We start from the raw sequence: 17,565 nt of genomic DNA on the forward strand, positions 1-17,565 counted from the left end.
CTCACTATCTAAAGAGGGTATTTTCTCAGAACTTCTGAAACCAGATTAAAACAAAATCTCTCTATTTGAAAAGGCTTGGTCTCACTCTTTTTTGTTTAACTTACCGGAATTTCTACGGTTCACTCTTCAAAAGTGTCATTTGAGTCACTGGCTGTATCAGTGAGCTCCAAATAATACCCACTAAAAAATCTGAACTGTTTGTCACACAGTATCAGTCCAGTTTTCGAAGCCCAGATCCAAGTCTTCAGCACCTGAGACTGATTGAGGTGACCATCATCCTACTACTTAATACTTTAAACCTGCTCCCAACAATTTTTTTCTCCTTTTTTTTTTTTATTTTGTCATGTAGTAAAAGAAACAGAAAAGGAAAAAGTTTGGTCATACCACCAAGCTGGAGACTTCCACTTTACTCTTTGTCAGCCCCCTGACATTATAAACGTCACTGAGGCCTAGTAGTCACCTGTTTTCAGATTAATCTATCGCCAACACCTTCTGCATCTCCAAAGACAGTGACTGAAGGCCATCTACACCACCTAGAAGTGTGATGCTTGCATTAAACAATGACTACCCTGTCAGAGACTGAAAATAGTTCATGCCTCAAACATTGATATAAAGTTTTGCTCATTATAAAGAAGCTACAACCAAAGAAGCTTCCCTGAAGAGTCAGACTTTGAACTGAAAGTCAAACTGCTGATTAGATAAAGGGAAGCCCATTGTTCAATCATCCCGGGCTGAGTTTGGGGTGGAGGGAGAGCGCAGCTCACAGAAGCCAGGTTTACACAGACTGTCCCCCAACCAAGGGGGGAGGAAGAGGTTTTGGGTGCATGGTGCAGCCTCTGGTGAGAGGCACTAAACATCCATCCTCCAACTACACAAACCGGCCCAGCTGTGGAACCCCCAACCCCACAGGGCACATCCACGGGACATTCCCGTGAGAGGCTTGGCCCCACAGGGCTGCACGTGATCCAACAGACCCAGAGTCTGCTGTGAGAGACTGACCCCCACCCCAGGGGGACATGGCCGGACATTGCTACCTGGCTCGAGGGTATATAAACCCATTGGATTCTAAGCTTTTTGGGGGGACCTTCACCACCAAGAAGGCCAGCTGGAGAGGATCCAATGGAGCATCGCTGGGATCCATGGAATGGTGATATTTAACTTATTCTGTCCCTGTCACTCTCTTTCTGCTCCCCACCCCCCCCACCTATTTTCTACTTCTTTCTTTCTTCCTTTCTCTCTCTCTCTCTCTCATATTTACCATCAAATAAAACCCTTACTATTGACTGGCATATGGTCTCATTTGCACCTTAATTCCGGCAGAGGCATTTCTAAGAACCTTAATAATTGGATTGTAACATACCCTTGTACAGTAGCAGATGGAAGAAAACCTGGGAAGGAGGGAAACCTTAAGTACATAACTTTTTCTGTCAGAAACAAAACCAAAGTCATTTAACTAGTGTAACTTACTGCCCAGAGCTCTGGATGCCCCATCCCTGAAAGTCAAGGACAGGATGGATGGGCCTTTGAGCAACATGGTCTAGTGGAAGGTGTCTCTGTCTGGTGACTGGGGGGCTGCAACTAGGTGATCTTTAGGGACCCTTCCAACCCAAACCATTCTATGCTATAAGTGGAATAGCAAACAGAGAAAGGCAGCATAAATCTGCTGCAAACCACCACCTTCAGTTTGGTTAACTATCTTTCCAGTTCACAGGTCCAACAAATCTGTTCTACACACCAGAGAGACCTTCAGGGAGTTTTACCTATTCAGCAGTAGATGATTTGAGAGCCACCCATTGAAGTGGTTTATCTCAAGACACACTGCCTCAGTTTCAGAGACTGCATGAGTGACACAGTCAGAGACAACTTTTAGGAAGGACTTACAATGGTATTTCATTTACTATTGTTGTTTTAAAAACTTCTGAGGAGGAAAAAGCCAGAATTTCCAACAGTCTTTTTATTAGAGAAGACAACATTCACTGAGACACACTCACATCCAATAACACTATAATACAACATGGGCTTCATCTTAAGCAATGCTGAACCAACCCAGCTCCAGATGAAGTGAATGAGATCTGCAAGAACCCCCAGAAGAATAAAAATCTAATTTTTCCCATTACATGGCAAATTTGAAATGCGTTATGTGATGGTACATTAAGGCTTCCCTTGACTGAGCTAAAGAGGTAATAATTACCTGCTATAAGCAGGAATGTTTAGAGTTATGTTATGCCTAGCAAGACACTATTTATGAAAAAACATAATCTAGCAGACATATCCTTACACTAAAAGAGGTGCTCCTCATTATGGTTTTTTTACATTCTCAAGGTCAATATTTTTTAAATCCTGGGCAACTCACTAGTTTTGAGGATAATCAAAGAGTTACACAGCCATCAGCTAAATGAAAGGCCCACCAAACTATGAAAGCTGGTCGCAGAGTATTTGCATACCTAATGACTCTCATTTCTTTGCTATGTGGTTACAACAGAGCTAAAAACACAGGATTTAATTTTTTTTTAGACTGGTTCCTCCTCTGCTCATCAAATAATTTTTCTTCTGAAGACATGTTTTTCTTTTCAGGCAAATAAATAATTTGAAGACAAAAGTTCTTTCAGAAAGCTGACTGATGCGATGGACTATGTGAAACATGCTCAGAAAACAGATGCCATCTACTAAGAACACAAACTATGCATACTACAGGTCTGGCCCTCATATTTGGGGCTAGAAGCCTGTCACATCTCACATTCATTTCTCAAATATTTGTCAACTTACATACATGTTCTTCATATGTCCACCTACCTAGATTTTGTAAATATTTTACTAAAGTTAGAGTCTTTTACAATCTGTAAAGACCAGAAAAGTTAGGTTTATTGCTTCATTGCAGCTTTCCAAAGATGATAGCATGCAAGAGGCAAAAAAACTTCTTGCTTGTCTCTGAATCTAGTCTCTGAATCCGGCAAGATTATAGACCAGATCCTTATCCGGCAGAAAGCTAGAAATACTGTCCAAATGCAATGCCAGAACATTGAAAGTACATAGTCCTTGTAAAGACATACAGGGTAATAGCAGCTTCTTATTTCAATAACTTTGTCATATTTTAAAAATTAATTACCTTTCCTAATCAAGAGAATATGCCTCCAGTCATCACTTAAATGCTTACAATGACACTGAAGCCAGGGGAACCTTCCTAAAGTCAGCATCCGACACATCAAGTCTAAAATTAAAATGGCTTATTACCTAGAAAAAAAAGCAAACCTTTTATGACAGATCTTGTGTGTTCTGAAACTAGTAAAACTGCACTGAACTGGATAGTGAAAGAAGTCACCTAAGCTCCACAGTGAACAGTGATTAATAATGAAACATCAAAAAGTGCAAACCAAAAAAGTTCCATTTGATAATGCTATTAGCAGTAAGTAAGGTGTATAGATGCAATTTATTGCCAACACCATCTTAAGAACTTAAGAACTGCCAGAACAGCAATGTAAAACACACATCTTTAAATGACATTACAGTGCCACAATCCTAAATTATTGCTAGTGGGTTCAGGATAAAGCAAAACACCCAAGCAAACATAGTGTTTACCCACTCATAATATGGAAATGTCCAGAGAAACAAAGATAAATTTTTGTGAGGGGTAACAATAAAACATACATTATTTTTAACTTTTAGGTCATCTGAACTTTTTTGTTACATCTCTGAACAGAACTGAACTCCAATCTGATTTAAGGACAAATTTAGTGACAGACTTTTTTTCTGTATGAGGAAACAATGTCTGCAGTCAACAGACTTTTCTGCGTATGCAGATGTGACCCTGGTCCTTTCAGAAAGCTGGTCCTTTCAGGAACAGCACTTTACTCCATCAAATAAGCATTTATTAAGCATTTTTCTACCTGCTCTGAATCTTGAATTCAGAAAACTGGCAGCTCTCCAGACCTTTAAAACAGTAAAACCATGCATCATTAAGAATATCATAAAATACTAGTTCATGAAAGAAAGGCTAATAGCTTTCAGAAAAAAATTACATCAAATTTTCTGTACACTCATATCATAAATCACCTGCACTGAGAATGCTAACAGGAGCCCTTCCTGGGTCAAGGTAAAGGCACTTTACTAAAGAAAAGAAAAGCCTAGAAAAGAAAGCAAAGGAAAATAAAAAAATATACTCTTTACTTTCTATCAGCAGGCAACATGCAGCCACTTCCTGTGCTGTAGGGTGTCAGTATGTGTAGCAGTTGCTTTGGAAGACATACGCCTTAATAATGAATCCACTCCCAGCTCCTTCCTCTTTGCTTTTATTCCTGAGCACAGCAACATGTGGTATGAACTATCCCTTTTGGGATAGATTTGGTATGCTATCCTGGCTATGTCCCCTCCCAAAGTCTTGACTACCCCAACCTTCCTGGCCTTTTGAGGGATGGCAATGGGCTGGAAGGATAGCACTGCTCAGCAGCAGCCAAAACACTGGTGTGTTATCAACACTGTTCTCGTTGCAGATGGCTGCAATGGAGAAAGCTAACTCCATCCCAGACAAACACTATATAATAAAATGCACTATATAATAAATCTGCAAGACATTAATTTTCTTCCATTTCTTTTCAGGAACTGATCATGACATTACATCATCACAAGATGTATTATGAAACTAATTCTATTGTCCAGAATTAACACTGGCCTAAACCACATTTATTTATTACCCTGTAATACTGGTGACAATAGCAAACCACTTGAGAATGTACTGTTGCATTTTGATTCTTCATTGATGATTTCCATATGGAATACTTTTGCACAGTTGACAGCATAATATATGAGCACTGTAATGGGAGATTACTGTTGGTGAGCTACTGTATACATTCTTCTATTCCTTACAAAAAATCAGGTTTTAATGGCACTTGATGGCACAATGACAAAAATTGTTACATAACAATGAATAGATAGGTTGCTCTGTACACTAAAAAACAGAAGTCACGTTTCAAAACCCCAGGGCTCTGACCGTATGTCAAACAATCATTTCTCTTCATTACAGTTAACTGTAACCAAAAGGGAAAACAAAAACCATATTGGCTAAATAAAAGTCTGCTTTTTACTTTCAGTTCTCTATTACTTTACTTTATACCATTCTGAATTACCAAATTTCACCTTCACTGTATGTTACCAGCAATTTCTCTTTTAATGAGTGGGAAAAACATGTAATAACCTTTCTGCGTCTGATTGGGCAGAGGCTGTTTCTTTATTCCAGCCACATCCCACCACCCTCTTTTTCATACGAAGCCAGAATTAAGTTCCTTTAACTTAGCTTCTTCTACCAGAAGCTTTTAAAAAAGCGTTCAAAAGAGTTCCATCTTCATTACCCGCATTTTAATTTAAAACTACTCTATACGAGTAGGGATTTTGTAAAGAGATCTGATATAGCCACAAAAACAAATGCATGCAGAATTTCAGGAATGCAAACACATCCAGCACTCCGAAGTCTGTTTCACTTTTCTTCACTATTTCATTTTGTTTCATTAAAGACATGATTCCTGTCTCTCAAATAATACATTTTATACCCTTAAGCCATTATAGCTACAGCCTCCTACAACAATACCTCTTAACTGCATAAAAAGTAACTTGAAAAGCATTCATGACATCTACCAAGCTGGGACATTCTCCAGAAAAGATACAATAGAGGCTTGTAATGTCAGTACTGACTCATGGTTTCTCAAGAGATGGATGAAGTCTCTAGGATGTCCCCTTCAGAAGTCTGGTATTGCATGAACAAGAAGTTTTAGATAAGTAGCTGTATATTCATCTTTAAGTATTTTATTTTTATACGTCAATCACCTTAACAGCAAAGACATTCAGGAACATGACTTTTAGAATAAGAATAAAGCAGGAAAAACAAGTGAGAGGGAAGTGATTCATAGCCTTAAAATAAAATACTTATTAAAAGAAATATTAGAAATCATCCACTATTTGAATAAGTCTTAGTACTTGTTTTCTCACACTGCCTTTGTCCCTTTCGAGCCTATGGCAGGAATCTTATCCTTGTATTACAAAACTCCTTAAAACTTTCAACCAAAAAAAAAAAAAAAATCACATAATCGGATAATCATTTAGGTTGAAAGGGACCTACTCAGATCACCCAGTCCAACCCATAAGCTCAAGCAGTCAGCTAGTGAAGGCTACCCAGTATCCCATGCGGTCAAGTTCTGTTATCTCCAAGGACGGAGATTCCACAACCTTTGTGGGCAACCTGTGCCAGCACATGATTCCCTGCACAGTGTGAACAAAGCAAAACACACAAAAAAGAGTAAGACTGAAATCCAGTATTAACTTAATTTCTCTTTTTTTTCTGGAAATCAGAGAGAAAGTTACTATTGTTTCTAAATACAAGGAATGTGAAACTAACCTGATTCCATACAGACTCCAAACAGACTCATCTCCATCTTTTCCCAGTTGAATAGCTTGAATTTGTATTAACTTGCAAATAGTTTTTACTAAACCGTGCACATTCCTGTTGACAAAAAGAACTGAGTTACTGTCAAGTCTGCAGCTACATTAATTGAGTCGTACATAAGAGAAGGAAGAAAATTGACCCTTGGGACCTGGAGTTCTACTTATGGACCCCTTAACTTATGCCCACACAGTTCTGGGCAAGTTGCGCATTTATGTATCTTTGTTTTCCTTTTCACATAATGAAAAAAAACAGCAAAGGGAATAATTAATGTATCAATCAAAACTTTTGATGGGTTGCTTCTACCATATATTACACGAATGGGAATACAAGGCAAACAGCACTTACAACTGTCAAACCTTTACCATACTTGTCACCACCTGCAGACTGACTCTTTTCAATAAGGTGCTGTGGCACACCAGGGAACATCTACAGAGTCCCACAGTGGATCTCCCCACTACTAAATGCTTACTTTTATAGTTCAGATACTATAGTACTATATTCTCTCTTCTGTGCTGGAAAGCACTGACCCAGATCAAAAGTGATAGAACATACTTGTATTTTCTCTCTCTCTTTCAGAATGGACCACTTATAAAATGACTGTCTGTTGTGACACCTTGCTCTCAAAATACTGAAATCTGACAATACAAGAAGACATTGAGGCTTGACAGAACTCTGCTGCAAAGCAGCTAACAGGAAGATGTGCTGAAGAGTTCTAAATCCCAATACAGTCAACCAAAAACACAGAGGGAGATTTTTGGATGGATGTAGGGGAGGGAAAGAGAGAACAATCTTTTAGATTCTTCACTGCCAGAAAAAGTCAGTTAAACGGGAATTTGCAAGAGTATTTCCCAGCTTCAATTGGATAACTGCAGCAAGGAGGAAAAAGACAAACCATAAAAAACTCGGTAAGAAAATGGTCTTTCCTGTTCTGAAACTCCTGTATTGCTGGTCCTAATTCCCAAGCCGGAAGTGGGAAGAGAAGAGATGCTTTAGGCTTTGCACTCACCTCCTGAACACAAGCAACACAAAGGCATGTCATATTGCAAGGACATCCCCCACCTCCTATAGGCATGGATGCTCAGTAATAAAAACATTCTGAAAACATGCATATACACAGAAATCCTTCTGACAGTTTCTTTAAGATTACAATAATCTTTTCACAGGTTTTTCAGTAGATTGACTTGATTATTTATCCTTGTTCATTATTAACACAGGCAGGGTTTTCCCATTGTCATCTACACAAAATGCTGGAAACCAATCTTAAAAACGTGAAAATACATGTCTATGTATCTCCATATGTAAATATTTCCTATATATGCATAAACACACAAACATGCATATAAATATGATGTTCCATGCAGTTTAAACTCTTAGGGCATAAAAGGAAACACTGGGTCTTAAGAGCCAATTACAATAATACATACAATGAGCAGGTATTGTGAACCAAAGAAGTTAACTCAGATAAACATGAAAGCTTCATCTCTACATGTCGTTTCTACTGTGCATAATTTGATACATCTGACAAAATATAATCCAGCAGGTGCACTTAGCCCCTGCAAAATTCACTGCAACAGAAGGAAGAGAAGCAAGAATACAACATGTGGAGCCTTTGCCAATAAAATATACACCTAACTCCATTCAGCACTGAAAGTGCTTGGTGGTTGCAAATGCCTTTCTGCTAGCTGCCACTGGCTGCTGCTTTTTATTTTAGTGACACTGTGCACAGAGCACTGCAAAGGCACACAGAAGAAAACTTGGCAGGGCACAGGATGGCAGACTGCAGACTACAATTCTAAGTCCAGGTAAAAAAAAAGTATTAGCACTGAAAAGAGGCAATCTGAAATTGTCAGTTTAATGAGCTCCTGAGGCTACAGACGTTTTAAACCACAGATTTCTGTGGTTAGGCAACATAAACCCTGTCTTGCAATCCATAGTGTATGCAGTTTGAATTGTAGCAGCCCGGGGGAGGAGGGGGTAGCAGTGGGAAAGAAGCCAAAAATACATGAAAGGTTACTGCGTAATTTGCCAGCACTTAGTATAGCAATCAGTCATGTGTTGGTTTCACACATGAAAAAAAATTTTTAGAAAAATCAAAGAATAGTGTAGAAATGGGGCAGATCACAGTCTCCTCAGTATGTAACTCTGATTTTGTTCTTAAGCTTAACTTAATTTAAAATATCACATTTTACACTGTTTATTCTTTGAAGTACAAAGCTGTATTAACATTTTATAACCTTATAAACTGTTGATACTGTAATAAACCCTCAGCTGAACAGGAACTTCAAATTTCTTACTCTGCAAGCCACTGTTAATAAAACTTTCACTCCACCTTATGCCACAGGACTCAGTTTCTCATAGTCTTAGCACAGGTACTTTTACTTATTCGTTAACAATGTAGACTCCTCCCTTAACCCCAAAATGCCCCAAATTTTTGTCATTTGGAGGACAGTGGTTTGCAGAGATTATATTATAAAAATGTATTTGCAAAACCTCTTCTAGGAAACCGTAATCATGTATTGCAAACCCAGCATAGAAACAGCATCAGCACAGCAAGATCCTAGCGGTAAACAGGCAAGTCACAAGGTTAGAAAAAATTTTTAAGCATTTCACTGGTTTACTCAAACCTAAGCTCACCTTCGGCTCAGACTGAGTATGAGAGACCTTAGTGTAAAACTGATTATGTGAAGGAGAGAAGGGGTGAAGAACATGTCTTGAATAGCATGGTTCTTGCAACCTCTGTGCTGAGTCCACCAGCACAAAGTATCACAAACATAGCTCTAAATAGCTGGTTTGGCTAAAAACAACTCTACCCGTCCCCAGCAAGAGAATGTCACAGCTTGGTGCACAAATCCACTTAGCAGTCAAAAGGGACTGCTAATAAGGTTGGTAAATTTGAATGGAAATCTCTTCCCAATCATCATGTGACTTCCTATTTCTAAATGTTATGCACAGTGCCTCTTTCCCCCACAACTGCATTTTCTCAATATGTTGGATAGGCAGTCTAGGTCAAAAGACCACTGTGAGATCTAAGCACTCTATTTGCAGAATTGTGTAGGAGGAAGTAGCTTCAAAGTAAAGTAATTTCTTCCTCAGCAGACAAGGAAACCAACTGCAGCATTCCTACTCCCAACACACATTCTTATGGTGACTTTATTTGAGCAACCAGTTTTTTGACAGACTGATGAAGTTATTTCCCTCTGTGCTGGTTTTGGCTGGGGTAGAGTTAATTTTCTTCATGGTGGCTGGTATGGGGCTATGATTTAGATTTGTGCTGAAGACAGGGTGGATAATACAGATGTTTACAGATAATAGAGATGTTTTTGTTATTGGTGAGCAGGGCTTACACACAGCCAAGGCCTTTTTTGCTTTTTGTACTGCCACACTGGGGAGGAAGTTGGGGGTGCTTGGCAGGTTGGGAGAAGACAGAGCAGGGACAGGTGACCCAAACTGACCAGAGGGATACTCTAGACCATGTAACATCATGCTCAGTATATGAAGTGGAGGGAAAGAAGACGGGGTGTTTGGATTGATGGCATTTGTATTCCCAAGTCATCATTACATGTGATGGAGCCCTGCTCTCTTGAAGATGGCTGAAAACCTGCCTGCCCATGAGAAGCAGTGAATTAATTTCTTGTTTTGATTTGCTTGTGTGCACAGCTTTTACTTTCCCTGTTAAACTTTCCTTATTTCAACCCACAAGTTTTCTACCTTTTACCCCCTCCCTAATCCTACTGGTAGGGGAGTGAGCGAGTAGCTCCATGAGGCTTGGCTGCTGACTGAGATTAAACCACGACATAATCCCCCATAATGGAAGCTGATGCCGTTTCTTTCCCCTTTCTATGACAGGGGCAACAAAACTAAGCAGTTCATTGACTTCTGAGGTTCCACAGTTCAAAGCTGAGAGCACTAGTCTGAACTACTAACAATTTCAGCTTACATCCACAGAATACTCTAAGAGTTCTTATGTCAGACCCATATTGTCACATAGCAAAGGTGAAAGCAACACCCTTCAGCAGAGTGGCAGGGCAGTAGCAGCCCTTAATGCCACAGTGTATCTGAAGATACTGACCCAGAACTTCTCTTCCTCCATACTTGTAAGAGAAAAGCAGTAACTGGTAACTAGCTGACAAAAATCAGGCAACCAAATACTACCTTGCTGAGGGAATTAGGTTGAGAGCTCCGTGAAGAACGTAGTCAAGCTCAGCATGTTTCTCCACTACAAGTGCCACCAAGCCCTCACAGCAGGCTGTTCGCAAGGCAACATTCTCACTGCAGCACTTCTCCCAAAGCAGGTTCAGAGCAGGAGTCTGAAGGCAAAAGCATGGGACACAGGTAATGAGAAGGCTCACGCTGATTTATCTTCATTCATCTCAAACACACTTTTAAATAAAAACCAACTCAACAGCTTCTCCTGAAGCAAGAGGAAGCTGGGGTACAGATTCTATTCCTCAGAAAGGTCTTTGTGGGGACAGCTCCCAGTTTCTTGCCCTCTGCTGTCTAGGTCCAAGTCAGAGTACAGCACTTACTGTCTCTGACAAAAAGGTAATGCAGATGAATTTTTCAGCTGCGCCTATGCAGATAGAATCATGGAATGGTTTGTGTTGGAAGTGACCTTAAAGACCATATAGTTCCAACTCTGGGCCATGGGCAGGGATGCTACTCACTGTCAGGTTGCCCAGGTCCCCATCCAACCTGACCTTGAACACATCCAGGCACATGGGGCATCCACAAGCAGGTTATCATCAATTTCCTGATTTAAAAAATACGGATGCAATTGGAGACAACTCAGAAACTGCCATGACAAGCTGTGTCTACAGCAACATGTAGCACAGACAGGTAAAAGACAGGTGTACAAAGGGCTATCCAAAGGTAAGTCATCTTTACAAAACACATGAAGCTCTATTTGCTAGTAAGCATGAAGATTTGGCAGTAATCATCAAAACTGCTGCTTGTTTCCATGGTAAATTAGTACTCATAGGTTAGTTTGCTGACTTTGTGACTTACAAATGGAGAACAAGGCAGGTTTTAAAACAACCAAACATGGCAAAATGCTCTTGAATATAAAGGAAGTCTGCAATGTCTAACCAGCACAATCTTCTGCTTCCTAGCATTTTAGAAGGTGTTGCTGTATTTCAGCCTAATACCTTCATGTAAGCAGCATTAAAGGGAAAATATCAGCTTGTAGCTCAAAACAGAATGTGATTCGGGAACACTATTATGATCAGGACTCTGAAAGAGCTTCTGTTAGATAAACTACACACCTCCAATACTCCCTCACATCAAAACTTAGCACTTTCCATGTCTGGTTTGTCAGGGTGAAGTCCCCAGACTGTGTAATAAAAATCCACAGATCATCTTCTGTTCATTTCTGGGCATATCAGCTTTTGGGGAGAAAAAACAGGTGCAAATCCTAACTAACACCTTTCCCATTTGCTGCGACACTTGCAATTGCCAACATTTCATATATCTCTTTATTAACAAGACATGCATTTAAGTGAGCTTGACTCATTTAAAATGAAAAGTATGCCTTTACATCCTGCTCTCTCCTAAAGAAATACAAGCTCTAGTTAGATGATATGAAATATAACACCAATGCAGGTATGTGAAATGCCATACCTTTTGAAATTTTTATAGCAATGTAAACAAATTTCCAAATCAAGACACAATGTCTCATCCTGTGGTACTTCACTCTCAGTAATGTAACTAAATTGAACTCTCCTAAACTGAACATAGCTAGATGTGGGTATTCTGCAGAATTAAGACTTCTGCCATTAAGTCTTCTAATGGAAGTAAAACTACTCTTCTGATGCCAGAGTTTAACTGTTTCTACCTGCATGCCCAAATACATACTGATAACTACCTTATTTAAGTTCTAGAATTGTACTAAAATTACACAGTGGAGAATGGGAAAACCTAGACAAAGCACACAGAATTAAAACATAAGGATGAAAGAGAAGACAAAAGTGAAAAAATGACACAGACCTGGTCAGAAGCCTGTCTGATCTTCTTCGAAGAAACTTTTTCTTTCAGTATTGCAGCAATCAAATGGCCCACTGCCTAAAGAGAAAAAGAAATAAAAAACATACACAGATGCATGAAAAGAAGTAAAATTAAAAGAAATCTGAAGAAATAAAAAACACATGCATGATTTTTAAATTCTCCATTAAGAAGTCTTTATAACGCTGTTGCATATGATTATTTTGTTATGATTTGAAATACAACCTTATGGGTATTGAAGCTGAAACATGCTTCAGGGTCAAAATTTTCCATAATGTTGACATACTCACTTTTACTGTTATGCTGAGGCACAAAAGAAACAAACTTCCATAGGGCTCCACATAGGTCCAAAGGCCTCTTTGTACAGGTACACAGATATTTAGGAATTGCAGATATTTTAATGCAACAACTTCAATAAACATTTATAGCTCCACAGCTGCACAGATCCCCATGTCCTTAAAAGCACTAGTAATTACTAAATCCTGTACTGTATGGGGAAGCAGAAGCAAGAGAGGAAGCAGAACACAGCAAATGTAAGCAACCTGCCCAAATTTTTGCATCACAAGTTTTGCGTTAAGCACTTTGCATATCCCCTTATCACAGCTCCTGCCAGAAATGTTTCATTTACTTTAAACAGGGAATTTGACAATAACATTATCTCATTAAGCTATTCCTTGGCAGAAATCACTAACAAGTTTTAAATAGTCAAAATCTTCAAGACAAAAGGCTTCCGTTCCCCAAAACAGCCCAGGTTTATTCTTTTGAGGCAAAGACTAAGCTCCTCATTCTATTTTAGTAGAAGTTTGATTTCGTCAAACTGCCCTTCAAAATCTAAATGTGAACTGAAATACACTCAAAGGCTTCAGGTTGTTTGAACCTAGACTTTTGTTTCTGACTCATCTCTAATGACTTCCTCTGTCTTGTTTTGTAATTATTGATACTGTTACACAGAAAACCCATTCTGCGAAAGACAGAAAGACATGTTTTCATAGTAACAACACAAAAATGTTTCAGACTATCAATGTGCCCAGAACAGCTGCTGCATCTACACTTCTCTGGTAAAGACAGATCATTACTTTTGGAAAAAGTAAACTAGGCCAGCAAGGAATAAAAATTAGCATTTCATTTTTGTTAGTGTATAAAACGACAGGAACAGATTATTTTCAATGGTATCTGGTTCCTTCTGCTTTCAAGATTTATTTCCACTTCATTTAGGTACTAGTTGCTAACCTGTCATAACAAACTGAAGTAAGAACTTACATTTCTTGGAAAGATGGCACTTTAAATATTCCTAGACTACAAGGACTAAGCTTTTCACAAGTAAGGATATGTACTCTAACATATTTGACTTAAAAAGACAGGTTATTTGGAAATCTTACTCTTGAGGAAACAGAAGGAGAAAATGGGACCAAGTCAGACATTTATCTGTTTTTCTGCAGCTATCCCATTGCAAGAGCAACAGTGAACTCCCCAGGCAGGTCAGATCTCTTTCAGTGAACTTACCAAGGGAAGCCTTTTGGTAAATTATCTTTTCTTTTTTCTCTTTAAAAGGACCTTCAGAAGTTAATTCACACCTACATCCTTAAGACACTTCCATTACAAAGGAAAAGGGGCCTATCAACAGAAACCTGGCTTTTGCAGTGACCTAGCTATACAGAAAAGTCAAAATGCAGATTAGGTCCCAGGGTTTCTAGAACTTGATTAAGCAGTAAAACTTTATGACCTACAAATTTATGCTCAAGTTCCTCACTTTTCTGATCGTGTGTAGATTACATGCTCTGCAGAGCAGATGTCTTGGTTGGTCCCAGAAAGAAAAGACATCTCTCATGAAGTTGAATCCTGACCTGATTATAGCTTGAAGATTACAGAACACTTTCCAGGGGTCACAGAAAACAAGTGGAAACTATGAAAACAGCCAAAGCACAGGACAAAATCAGCCAAAGCACATCAGTAGACCTTAATGATGTTCAGCTGTAGTGATAAATCATGACACTTAAGCAATACAACAGTGTACCATGGGGACATTCTGCACTCAAGAAAAATGAACTGCTTCAAAGATGCTGAGTCCTACTCATCAAGGGTAGTAATGATATAAACTCATCTGCAGTGCAAGACACTGCTAGACCTTAGACGAACTTCAGGTTTCAGGGACATGGCTTTTTTTCCCAAATGCCAAGTTGATAACAAGTAGACTTCTGCATCTCTCTTTCAAACCTACTTACTGTTAAACCAAGGTGAACTGACTGAAATGAAGAGGCGAGAGAGGCACCAGGATGCACAGACTGCATTTCCATCAACTTATTTTACCAAACAAATGGGTACATATTTATTCCTAAATTCAAAATAGGATGAGGAAGAAAACAGGGAAATCAGCAATGAACTTACAGCCAAAGAGATGAATTTTTAATACTGAAATGAAAAATGGCCAAAGCAAAGAAGGTATATTTTTTAACCAGAGACCATTATTCCTATCACTCTTTCCTGTCCATTAAACATACTATGATAAACGTTTTTTTGTACATGAGAATTTCAGGTGAAAATGATGAGGAGCGAATGCATAGATCAGAAAATAAAGGGGGCTGAGCTGAGCTGCACACAGTCATCCCTTGATGACAGACAAGACTGCAGTAGTTCATCAGTTCTCATCACAAAGGAAGAAACAGAGCAGTTCTATGAAGTATTGTGAAATATTTCAGCCCCACACACGGCGTCTGGTAATTTCTGGTTTCTCTTGAGATCACAAGGTCACTAAAAAACACTTGGCCACACTCCAACCATCCAGTCATGGAAAGTTTCTGATTTTCCTGAAGAGACTTTATAGTGATGAGCAATTATGTCCTATGTTTCGATTACACAGAGAGGGTAATTAGAATTTGATTGCAATTTAAGAATACCCTGTTTCTCTGGTTTTCTGACTTTGGAAAAGAAAAAACAGATAGGCAGATAAGCAGCAGCTGTTGGAACAAACATTTCCACAGACAACTTGACTTGTTTTGATGCTTTTAAAAAATTACCTGTGACTGAACAACTGCATTAGGAAATTCAAATCGCTTCTTGATGTCATCCAACATTTTGGCTCTGTCATATGACACTAAATTTCACTCTGCAAGAGATTGAAAAAATATACTTAGGACTAGGAAGGACAGCATGCTATTTTCTACAACCCCCTCCCCCCAAGATTTATGTTGTATTTAACAACAGATGCAAGCATTAAAGCATTTTCTTCCCCCTCTGAAATCTACCATATCACCTTGTCTTTTGGGCTTGAACCCAAGAAATGGTGAATACTCATTGGTCCAGCACAAAGCATGGGTTACAGACATTTCTTAAAGCTGCAACAAATACACCATTCCATATGGCACAGCATATGTGTACTCTGAGAGCATGTATTTTTGAGAGCATTTTAAGTATATCTCATTGACTTGAAAATGAGACAGCTCAAGAAGTGTGTTCACAGTCTCTCAAACATGATTTAAAATGCAAAATTATCCACAAATTTTCCATTATTTCATGTAAAACCAGAAGTAAAACAAACAAAAGACTAACCTGTGAGATTGCAAATGGTAATTGTAGTTAGGGGCTGGAACACTTAAAGTGAAAACCTTCTCAGTAAGTTGGAATATGCAGGTACTCACAAGCACACACAAACCTACATTAAAGAAAAATTAGAAGTCAGTTTGTTGCACACCAATGAAACTGAGGGTCACAGCAAATACTCAAATATTTTTTACTATAAATGCACCTTCAGTCATTTAGAATGGCTTCCTTAGAAAACCAAAAAGCTAGTACTTGTTGAAAACCTGAGTGTAATCCTTTGCAGTAAGCCCTGAGGAAATATATACATGCATAGTACTCCAATTCCAAGATACGCTATCAGTGTGGTGCATTCAGAATCTTGCCACTGATTTTAAAAAGGATGGAATTCAAGCCTGGATACAAGTAAATGTAGCATGTGCCACAAAAAATACCATTTGCAGCAGGAAAACTCAAAATTAATAGTTACATTAAGAGATCAGTGAATACAAATTCCTTGCAGTTAAGTAGTGAGGTACTCCCACACATTTGTGGATTACGTGTCTGAAAGTGCAGGAGAAAAAAAACAACACTGATGCCAGTATGGGTTTGTATAGCTTTAGACAGATGTAATTGCATTTTGAGACAACAGGTGTCCATATAATAAATGAACACACATTGAACTAGAGCTGATACCTTGTTTTAGAAAAAAAAAAAAAAAGACTGCTACAGCAAACAAATCCAGACATATGTAGATCTGTTGAGCATAGCTAATAACTCCAGTGGATCTAGATGTATCAACCTATTTATATACATAAATCCAAGCCCCCTCAGTTCTACCCAACAAGCAGCAAAATGAGGTAAGGGTCCTTCCTGGGCAGTGTTGACACAAACACACTGGAATTATATTCTATCTCTCATCAGGTAATTTTTTTACCCACATTAAAAGGAAAAACTACTGCACAGCAACATTACAAGCACAGAGCATACTTTCAATGTAAGCACAAATCAGCTATTCCAGACAGACTGGAAGTCCATTGTCCTTGCATCAGACACAAATCCTAAATTTCTATCAATCTAAACTAAACATCTAGGATAGTTACAATGCAACAGGTGTATCAGTGCAATTCAATTAATTTAAATACTACCTGAACAGTTCCTCAGTCTTCAGCATTCACCCCTAGAAAAGGCAACTGTGTATGCATATGGAATGCCTGTAAAATTTACAGGATACATGGATAATCAAGGATGGCAGAGACCTAAAGATGTTTTTCATCCAACCTCCAGTTCAAAGGAAGTTCAGATGTGGTCAGAGCAGGTTGCTCAAGACTTTGGCCCAATGAGGCTTTGAAAACCTCTCAAGATCAGGGAAGGCACCACTTTACTGAGCTGTTCTGATTGACAAAAGCTTTCTCTCCATCAGTAGTGTTTAGCTCTATTTGCCATGAACTCCTGTGAAGCACCTGGCAGTGCCTCCTTTTATCCCCCTACCACTGGTGCCAGGGCTGCTACTGGGTACCAGTGAAGCTGTCCCTCCTCCCAGCTGAGCCAGTCCTAGTAACCACAGCCTCTCTTCAAAGGGCAAGGGCCCAGCCCCATTATCTCAATGATCTCTGCTGAATTCA

The 17,565-nt window shown here is 39.0% G+C and overlaps 1 protein-coding gene across 3 annotated transcripts in view; it reads right to left on the reverse strand.

Annotated features, from left to right (window-relative positions):
* FOCAD (focadhesin) overlaps positions 1 to 17,565 on the reverse strand; it is a 96,596-nt gene that overhangs the window by 76,592 nt on the left and 2,439 nt on the right. For 2 of the 3 annotated variants that reach the window (XM_039566935.1, XM_039566937.1), the window contains exons 2-6: positions 15,974 to 16,076; positions 15,442 to 15,530; positions 12,413 to 12,487; positions 10,583 to 10,737; positions 6,383 to 6,487 (exon numbers count right to left, since the gene is read on the reverse strand). In XM_039566935.1, the coding sequence (XP_039422869.1) occupies positions 6,383 to 6,487; positions 10,583 to 10,737; positions 12,413 to 12,487; positions 15,442 to 15,498 (392 nt within the window). In that variant the 5' untranslated portion in view covers positions 15,499 to 15,530; positions 15,974 to 16,076. The remainder of the gene's footprint in view (positions 1 to 6,382; positions 6,488 to 10,582; positions 10,738 to 12,412; positions 12,488 to 15,441; positions 15,531 to 15,973; positions 16,077 to 17,565) is intronic. The other variant, XM_039566936.1, reaches the window with a different exon arrangement.

The sequence above is a fragment of the Corvus cornix genome, chromosome Z, assembly GCF_000738735.6.
Source record: "Corvus cornix cornix isolate S_Up_H32 chromosome Z, ASM73873v5, whole genome shotgun sequence".
In the NCBI taxonomy this organism is placed as follows: Eukaryota; Metazoa; Chordata; class Aves; order Passeriformes; family Corvidae; genus Corvus; species Corvus cornix.